Here is a 9,579-nt window from a genome sequence, read left to right as displayed (position 1 = left end):
AAAGGTTTTCAATAGGGTTCAGGTCCGGACTACACGAAGGCCAATCTAGAAGGGTCACCATTTTGTCTTGAAACCATTGCTTTGTAGCCCGCGCAGTATGTTTAGGATCATTATCCTGTTGATATATCCACGTAATGGGCATGTTGGCATCAGCATATGGTAACATCACGTTGTCCATGATTGTTCTGTACTTGAACTGGTCCATGCGTCCATCTATTTTGTAAATAGGACCAACACCACGCCACGACATGGCACCCCAAATCATTATGTTGCCGCCACCATGTTTTAATGTTGATTTAGTATATCTAGGGTCCAGCTCCTTGCATTTTGGTCTGCGGACATAGCTTTTCCCGTCTGANGGCTTTTTCCTGGCAACTCTTCCAAAGAGTCCTGCTTCGCGTAATCGTCTTTTTATGGTATCCACAGCTGGCGCTCTATCATTTTCTCCGAAAACTGCAACTCGTATTTGATTCGCCGTCTTGTGGGGATCCTTTTTCGACTCGCGCACAATCAACTCGTCCTNGAAGAAACTCTATTTATTTTCGTCTCGTCCGAAAATTGTACCCTTATCCACTCGTTTGCGGTCCAGTGACGGTATTTTCTGGCAAACTCGAATCGATTTCTTCGATTGCGTTCGGAAAGTAACGGCTTTTTCCTGGAAACTCTTCCAAAGAGTCCTGCTTCGCTTAATCGTCTTTTTATGGTATCCACAGCTGGCGCTCTATCATTTTCTCCGAAAACTGCAACTCGTATTTGATTCGCCGTCTTGTGGGGATCCTTTTTCGACTCGCGCACAATCAACTCGTCCTCCCGCTCAGTCGTTTTTTGTGGCCTCTTCTTCCGTGGGACTTTCATTGTGGTTTTATTTTTGTTGAAATGTTGGACTGCATTGAAAGCCATCCGTTTTGAAATTTTTAGGGTGTTTGCAATGTCACCGTAAGATTTCCCATCCTGACGCATGTGCACGATAATAGCCCTAGTTTCCGCTTAGATTTGCGATTACCCATTTTATTTTCAACTAAAACTATTAAGTTCATTGCAAATAAACAATTTTAGTAAAAATATAAAAAGACTCTTACCGTAAATCAATTAATTCGCAAAAATNGCCTCTTCTTCCGTGGGACTTTCACTGTGTTTTTTTTTTTTGTTGAAATGTTGGACTGCATTGAAAGCCATCCGTTTTGAAATTTTTAGGGTGTTTGCAATGTCACCGTAAGATTTCCCATCCTGACGCATGTGCACGATAATAGCCCTAGTTTCCTCGCTACACGATTTGCGCTTACCCATTTTATTTTCAACTAAAACTATTAAGTTCATTGCAAATAAACAATTTTAGTAAAAATATAAAAAGACTCTTACCGTAAATCAATTAATTCGCAAAAATGTTTAAGAATTTTACTTGCGTTGCTAATTAAATGCACGATACCTTTAGTCGAGTTTGCATAAAAATTGCAAGTATTTCAGAATAACGGAACTTTATTGACATTTTTTGACAGCTAAATCTAAGTATACTTTCCAAAAAGGATATTTTGGTAAAAATTTCCATTTTAGTTGTTGAGTATTCTAAATAAGAGGTCATAAATCTCTCAGGGACATGTCGTTGTTAATTAGTTGCACGCATCTGTATATCCCAAGTCCTTATGATGGGTAAAATTATGTATTTTTCTTGAAAATTTTTGGTTTTCTTACAAATATGATATATATACGTAAAAAAGAAAACGGGATACATTTGGATAAATTTTTGGCTTGTTTAGTGATAAGTTTTCTTGAGACGGCGCGGCAACNATATTCTACATAAGAGGTCATAAATCTCTTAGGGACATGTCGTTGTTAATTAGTTGCACGCATCTGTATATCCCAAGTCCTTAGGATGGGTAAAATTATGTCTTTTTCTTGAAAATGTTTGGTTTTCTTACAAATATGATATATATACGTAAAAAAGAAAACGGGATACATTTGGATAAATTTTTGGCTTGTTTAGTGATAAGTTTTCTTGAGACGGCGCGGCAACACTGGTCGCAACAGCTCGTTAGCTGCGCACACACGACTTGTATTTGAAAGCCGAGTAGATCCCGGAGACTCCCGTGTGCACCACTGATATAGAGATGTAACTAAAAATTTACGTTTTGGGAGATTTCATTATGCATATAATAAGCTTGATAAGTAGAATATGTTCAGTTTAACAGATAACCATAGTTCCCAAATATGGCGAAAATATGTGTCTTTCCATCTGTCTTTTTGTATACCAACTGCATGAATTGATAAAACTTTGATTGCGTTTTCTCACAAAATTTAAATTTTGGAATACCTCGTTATATTATTAAACGTGCGATCTGTACAATATCTTTTTGAATTTTAACCATAATAATAATAATAATAATAATAGATTGGCGCTTACACATATGTTAGTGTTTGGCCGAGCTTCTCCTCAAACTTGCGGCGTGCGCCTTGATATTGTAACACAAAGCGGAGGGACCTACAGTTTTACGCCGACTCCGAACGGCGATTGTATTTTTATGAGAAGCTGTTTTTCATGGCAGAANATGTACAATATCTTTTTGAATTTTAACCATAGCAGTCGATATTATCCTTTTTTCTAAATACCTTCAAAACAATATTAACCAAGAATTTTGGATGTAGTGAGAGTAGTAATAGCACAACAACAAAAACAAGTAAGTACTAGTTTCACAAGGCCTGCATAATTTTTTCTGGGCTATTAAATGGAATATTATTTACATATAGTTAACAAAACTCCGATTAGATAACGTACCTCGGTTGTTTGCTTGTAAAGTGGCAATAGTTGACGGATAACCCTTATTGAAGCATTGTTTTTTTCCCCAATTTCTTTTTTTAACTTCTTCATTAGATTGAGATACAATTTTTTATTTTCGTCCCGTTCAGATTGGCACTCTGTTATTAAAGTGGAGTGAACAAGTGTAGCTAGCATATCAACAACCGTTGTAAAAAGCTCTCTGGAAATGTAATAACAACTATTTATTATTATTATTATTTTTATTTTTTATTTATACCTAAATGTTATTGAATATTATTATAACTAATAAATATTGGTAATACTGTTATTATTAAGTATTAATATTATTAAATGTTGTTATCAGCGTTAGGATTTTAAGCCCGTAAAAACTAGAAAAAAACAAAATAAGATTTGAAAAAACGCAGAAAAATGCATTTATTTTTTTAATTTTGTTACATACATAGCTTTATGTTCATTTGGCATGTCCAACTGAATATATACAAAAATACATAGTGGTCAAAAAATTATAGCCGAATCAGGTTTTGCTTAGTTCTAACTTATTATTTTTGTTGTTATTTAATTTTGATTATTTTGTTTATAAAAATATAGTTCATTCTTTAACAAAACCCGTGTAAATCCAAGTTTCCAACTTTGTGCTTTTTTTAATCCTAAAAAATCAACCGCTGTTAGCCATTTGAAACTTGTTCTACTAGAATTGAATGGGCTACAAAACTGCATACTTAGAATCTTTCTAGGAAATCTAATTAAAAAAGCTCGACATTTTTACGAAAATTTGTTTTTTTTTAATATTGCACAAAGTTTTAAGACAGTGTCACTGGATTGGTACATTTGTACAGATTTGTACATTTTTATATTGGGCTAACGGTACAATATATCAAAAAAAAAAATTGGGACGACAAATTGGTACAATACAGAGATCTTCTATTGAAAAATTTGAACAAATTATTTTTCGTGATTGGGATAAAGAAAAATATTTGGGTATTCCCACAATTGGGATACGTTTTGCACCAAATTTTGGGCAAATTCCCAATCGTGTGACACTATGTACCTTTAAACTTGTATTTACACGGATGTTGTTAAAGAATTAACTATATTTTTATAAAAAAACTAACCAAAATTAAATAACAAAAATAATAATTGAAAACTTTTCAAAATTTGGCGCGGCTATAATTTTTTTCGACCGCTGTACATAAGTTGACTATGATTACTCGGCTTTGCTATCATAGTAGCACAATGCCACTAAGTGCATTTAGGCCATAGCCTCATGCCATTATCGCGAAGCATTGATTTGAAGGAACTAAAGCTCATCTCAACATCTGCTGATACTAAACTCCACTTCAAAGCTAGTTCGATTCGTCGTTATTTAACAATGAGGTAATAGGTTGTGGTGTTTTTGTCGTGATTTACTTTTAAGCAAAGATTTGTTTGTGTATTTCAATGAAGAGCTGAATAACGCGAGATCAGCTATTTACACAATTTCTTCATCACCTATAGTGTCTGCTCCATTTACATTTGTGTTGTTGTGCAGAAACTATTAGCCTTCATATAACATTTGATTCGAACTATTGAATTAAGGCTTTCCAACCTCACCCTATTTCGAATCTTAGATTTTGTTGAATTCATTACGACAAAACGCACTCAACAAAAGCATTTGAGTGCGGCAATGAACCCTTCTTTATTTATATTTCCATACATTTTATTGCCTGTTGCGGTTTTCACTCCGTAAGCAATTATCCAAAATTCTTCAGAGTTGGATGGAATGCCGTTCTGAAAAAAAGTTAAATATTCCATGGGAAAGTTAAAAGATTTAAATATTCAGTTTCCGCTGCTCCCCTTTCCTTCAAATTCAAATAGTGAATTGGCAGGTCCCTGCAACTCGCACTCTTGTGATTTAAACACTTTTCTGGTGACAAAATCAAAGATTGTTTTAAAAGTATTTAANCTTTCCTTCAAATTCAAATAGTGAATTGGCAGGTCCCTGCAACTCGCACTCTTGTGATTTAAACACTTTTCTGGTGACAAAATCAAAGATTGTTTTAAAAGTATTTAATTGACTAGGTAATCGTTTCAAAAGTTCTTCGATTAAGGTGATCAGGGGCGCACCCAGGACAATTTANTTTTCTGGTGACAAAATCAAAGATTGTTTTAAAAGTATTTAATTGACTAGGTAATCGTTTCAAAAGTTCTTCGATTAAGGTGATCAGGGGCGCACCCAGGTCAATTTAATACTTCTAAATATATAGATATTATCAGAAAATACTGCTTCAGATAATACGCTTTTTAAAATACATTTATGCAAGTTTTATGTACACTAGGTATGTAATACAAAAAAAATTTGGAGTTTCATAAATTGCATTTTATTTACATAAAATCAAAAAGATCAATAAAAATTGTTGAATATAATTAAAAAAGAACTCAAATATTTTTAACCGCCTTCAATAAAGGGGAAATTATCAATTCTTCGGAGTATTTTTTCTTCTTTTATGTATGCCACCGCATAACTTTGGACCGCGTGAACCGATTTCAAAACTTTTTTTTGTCGGAATGAAGGTACCTTAAGGATCGTCCCGCAATTTGGTTTAGATCGGATCATTGGATCATGAAAACATTAACGGTACTCCTTTGTATATTAGAATTGAAGTCGGTTGTGCTGATGGGCAGGCGCGCTCAACTTTTAAAAGTAATAAAAAATGTCACAAAAGAATTTTAGTATAAAGCAATCAATTAATTCCATTAAATTTTTACAATTTTATGTTAATTTTCCTCGATTTCTGGTTTTTGGTCTTTTGGTGATTTTTCACAATTGCCCCATTTTTTACTATTTCGAATACCGAAAAAATTAACTGAACTTTTATTTTTTTTATGTAGCTAATTTTTATAGAAAGAATTCGAAGTTGGCAAACTTCGAATCCTTGTTAAGTACATGTCAGTGGCAGAGGCGTAGCCAGGGGGGGGGAGGGATTTGGGAGGATAGATCCCCCCTTCGTCAGTGAAATGAAAATTTGTATTTTTGAATTAATAACACAATACTATTTTACCCTTCCGGTTTATAATATTTTATTTCAGACTGATGACAAATTATCTTGTAATGGATATATAAAATTATGGGTTGGTGGATTATGTATTTGAATATTTGTGAAATACACTAGGCTATTTTGATTAGTTCCCCACAGTGTTGGTGTAAAGTAATTAATAATTAATAATTCGTTTTGTTGGTTTCTGAGGTCAGACAGAATTGAATTCTTTCTGCATGTGTGTATATATTGGACAATTGGATGTAGTGAAAGTGAAACGGATTTCAAATGCATGTTACACCTCCCATTTTTTGAGAATGGCCATGGATAATTTGTGCACCAATGATCCATGGCTATTCTTTACTGAATTTCAATTGTCTTTCTAAGTTATGACATAATGGTAACTTGATGTCGCAAAAAAATTTTGTTGGTTTATATATGTACCTATTATGCTGACTTTGTTTTTTCATTCTTTACATTTTTTAAAAATTAAATAAATTTTTTTTGTTGTGAGTACTTAGTAAGAATTATAAGTAAATTGGAATTTTTTTGTTTATTTAAGTGTTTGATATTATTGATTTAAAGTCATAGTAATTTAAGCCTATTCTTGTGAACTATTATTTCCTTATCTTTATTTTTTCTATCGCTACTTTCTATTCTATGATGAACTACAGTAAAATTGTTATTTTTATCAATGTTCTTTACTCTATAGGGTCCTTTATACTTACTATCTAACTTATGACCTGCTTCATCTTTAACTAATACTAAATCTCCTATATTTATTTCCTTACTGTGGCTATTTATATCATAATTGATTTTTTGTTTTTCCTTGGTTTCTTGTACTAACTTCTTAGCTCTTTGTTGTGCTATTTGTAGCCTATATTTAATTTCTTTGTCATACGCCTCATGGTTATATACTGGGCTAATGACACTTTCTTTTAAAAATTCGTAAGTCAGGGGTGTTTTTCCAAAAACTAATTCAAAAGGGCAATAGCCGTGAACTGTGGATGATGTGGTATTGTAGCAATACGAAAAATATCTGACCTACTCATCCCAATCAGTAACTGTAACTAGGTATTTAGTTAAGTCGCATATAATAGTAACAGCGTATTCATTTCCGTGTATCGATTTCGGTAATGGTCCGATTGTATCGATTTGTACAATATCAAAGGCCTTCGGAGGTGTCTCCGTTATTGTCATTGGTTCCTTGATATGTCTATAAATTTTATTTGTTTTACAATGGATGCAATTTTTTACGTATTTTCTTATGTCATTTTTCATGTTTTTCCAGCTGAACTTCTGTTTGATCTTGTTTGCCATGCGATTTATTCCTGGGTGGCCACCAAAAACAGGATCGTCATGATATTTATGCATAATTTCTTTAATTTTGTCGACATTTGTCACATGCATAATTTCGGGGGTAATGCAATTGTTTAATTTTTGAGAACCTTGGTACCTACTTCTATAAATTTGCCTACTCGAGTATAATTATATTTAAACAATCTGTCCCCTAAGGACAACTGTATCTTTACAAGTCCTAGATTGCCGGCTTGTTTTGCAAGCCTGGTAAAGAATTGTCCTAAGTCAATCTTATCCTCAACAATTAGGTTGCTTGTATCTATAGTGCTANTTTGTTGTGAGTACTTAGTAAGAATTATAAGTAAATTGGAATTTTTTTGTTTATTTAAGTGTTTGATATTATTGATTTAAAGTCATAGTAATTTAAGCCTATTCTTGTGAACTATTATTTCCTTATCTTTATTTTTTCTATCGCTACTTTCTATTCTATGATGAACTACAGTAAAATTGTTATTTTTATCAATGTTCTTTACTCTATAGGGTCCTTTATACTTACTATCTAACTTATGACCTGCTTCATCTTTAACTAATACTAAATCTCCTATATTTATTTCCTTACTGTGGCTATTTATATCATAATTGATTTTTTGTTTTTCCTTGGTTTCTTGTACTAACTTCTTAGCTCTTTGTTGTGCTATTTGTAGCCTATATTTAATTTCTGTGTCATACGCCTCATGGTTATATACTGGGCTAATGACACTTTCTTTTAAAAATTCGTAAGTCAGGGGTGTTTTTCCAAAAACTAATTCAAAAGGGCAATAGCCGTGAACTGTGGATGATGTGGTATTGTAGCAATACGAAAAATATCTGACCTACTCATCCCAATCAGTAACTGTAACTAGGTATTTAGTTAAGTCGCATATAATAGTAACAGCGTATTCATTTCCGTGTATCGATTTCGGTAATGGTCCGATTGTATCGATTTGTACAATATCAAAGGCCTTCGGAGGTGTCTCCGTTATTGTCATTGGTTCCTTGATATGTCTATAAATTTTATTTGTTTTACAATGGATGCAATTTTTTACGTATTTTCTTATGTCATTTTTCATGTTTTTCCAGCTGAACTTCTGTTTGATCTTGTTTGCCATGCGATTTATTCCTGGGTGGCCACCAAAAACAGGATCGTCATGATATTTATGCATAATTTCTTTAATTTTGTCGACATTTGTCACATGCATAATTTCGGGGGTAATGCAATTGTTTAATTTTTGAGAACCTTGGTACCTACTTCTATAAATTTGCCTACTCGAGTATAATTATATTTAAACAATCTGTCCCCTAAGANATAAATTTGCCTACTGCAGTATAATTCTTTTTAAACAATTTGTCCCCTAAGGACAACTGTACTTGTACAAGTCCTAAATTGCCGGCTTCTCTTTCGAGCCTGGTAAAGAATTGTCCTAAGTCAATCTTATCCTCAACAATTAGGTTGCTTGTATCAAAATTGCTACAAATTTTCTTTCCTTTTTTGAAATATAATTTCGGAGGATTGAAAACGAGCTCGACATGTCCCTTTACTTCAAATTTATTTAGCGCTTCATATATAATAGGGTTCTCTTTGTAACTTTTAATTTCTTTTTTGCTATTATTATTACTGGCTGGTTTTCTAATTTCTGATCTTGTGGTAACTTTTAGTATTTTGCTTGCTTCCACTGACATTTCTTTAAGGTTTGTAATATTGATTCGGGATAGTGCGTCTGCTACATAATTTTCTTTTCCTGCTATGTACTCCACTTCAAAGTCATATTCTTCCAAATCTAATCTAACTCTTGTTAATTTTGATGAGGGGCTCTTCATCGAGAAAAGGTATGTTAAAGGTCGATGGTCCGTTTTAATTAAAAATTATCTGCCATAAACGTATGGTCTGAAATAAGTTATGGCACAATGAATTGCGGCTAATTCTTTTTCTATTGTTGCTTTATTAATTTCACCTTTTGTGAATGATCTGGAGGCATAGGCAATTGGTAAATGTTTTCCTTCATGTTCCTGACTAAGAACTGCACCACAAGCATAACCACTAGCATCTGTTGTTATACAAAATTCTTTACTGAAATCTGGATATTGTAAAATATTTGGACTAATTAATGCCTTCTTCAAATATTCAAAAGCATTTTGGCATTCTTCTGTCCAATCGTAGGGAACATTCTTCTTGCAAAGTCTAGTTAAAATTCTTGAATGTTCTGCGAAATTAGGTACGAATCTTCGGTAATAATTACAGAATGCAACGAATCGTTTGACTTCTTCCGCATTTTGGGGTGGTGGATAATTTTGAACAATTTCGAATTTATTTGGATCTGGTAGGATTCCTTTACTTGTGCACTGGTGTCCCATATAGGTAACTTCTTGACTAAAAAATAAACATTTATCGGGATGCAGCTTTAAATTATATTTTCTGCAAGTTGAGAAAACATCTTGTAAATTTTTCATCATGTG

The 9,579-nt window shown here is 33.1% G+C and overlaps 1 protein-coding gene across 1 annotated transcript in view; it reads right to left on the bottom strand.

The window, feature by feature from the left end:
- kto (mediator complex subunit kohtalo) overlaps nt 1-9,579 on the bottom strand; it is a 76,613-nt gene that overhangs the window by 35,210 nt on the left and 31,824 nt on the right. The window contains exon 6 of the mRNA XM_017620948.1: nt 2,771-2,972. Coding sequence (XP_017476437.1) covers nt 2,771-2,972 — 202 coding nt within the window. The remainder of the gene's footprint in view (nt 1-2,770; nt 2,973-9,579) is intronic.

Source organism: Rhagoletis zephyria, unplaced genomic scaffold, assembly GCF_001687245.7.
Source record: "Rhagoletis zephyria isolate East Lansing unplaced genomic scaffold, Rhagoletis_zephyria_1.1 Rzeph_scaffold_02304, whole genome shotgun sequence".
NCBI classification, from domain to species: Eukaryota; Metazoa; Arthropoda; class Insecta; order Diptera; family Tephritidae; genus Rhagoletis; species Rhagoletis zephyria.
The sequence above is the reverse complement of the archived record's forward strand: the minus strand, read 5'-3'. Positions and strand labels throughout refer to the sequence as shown.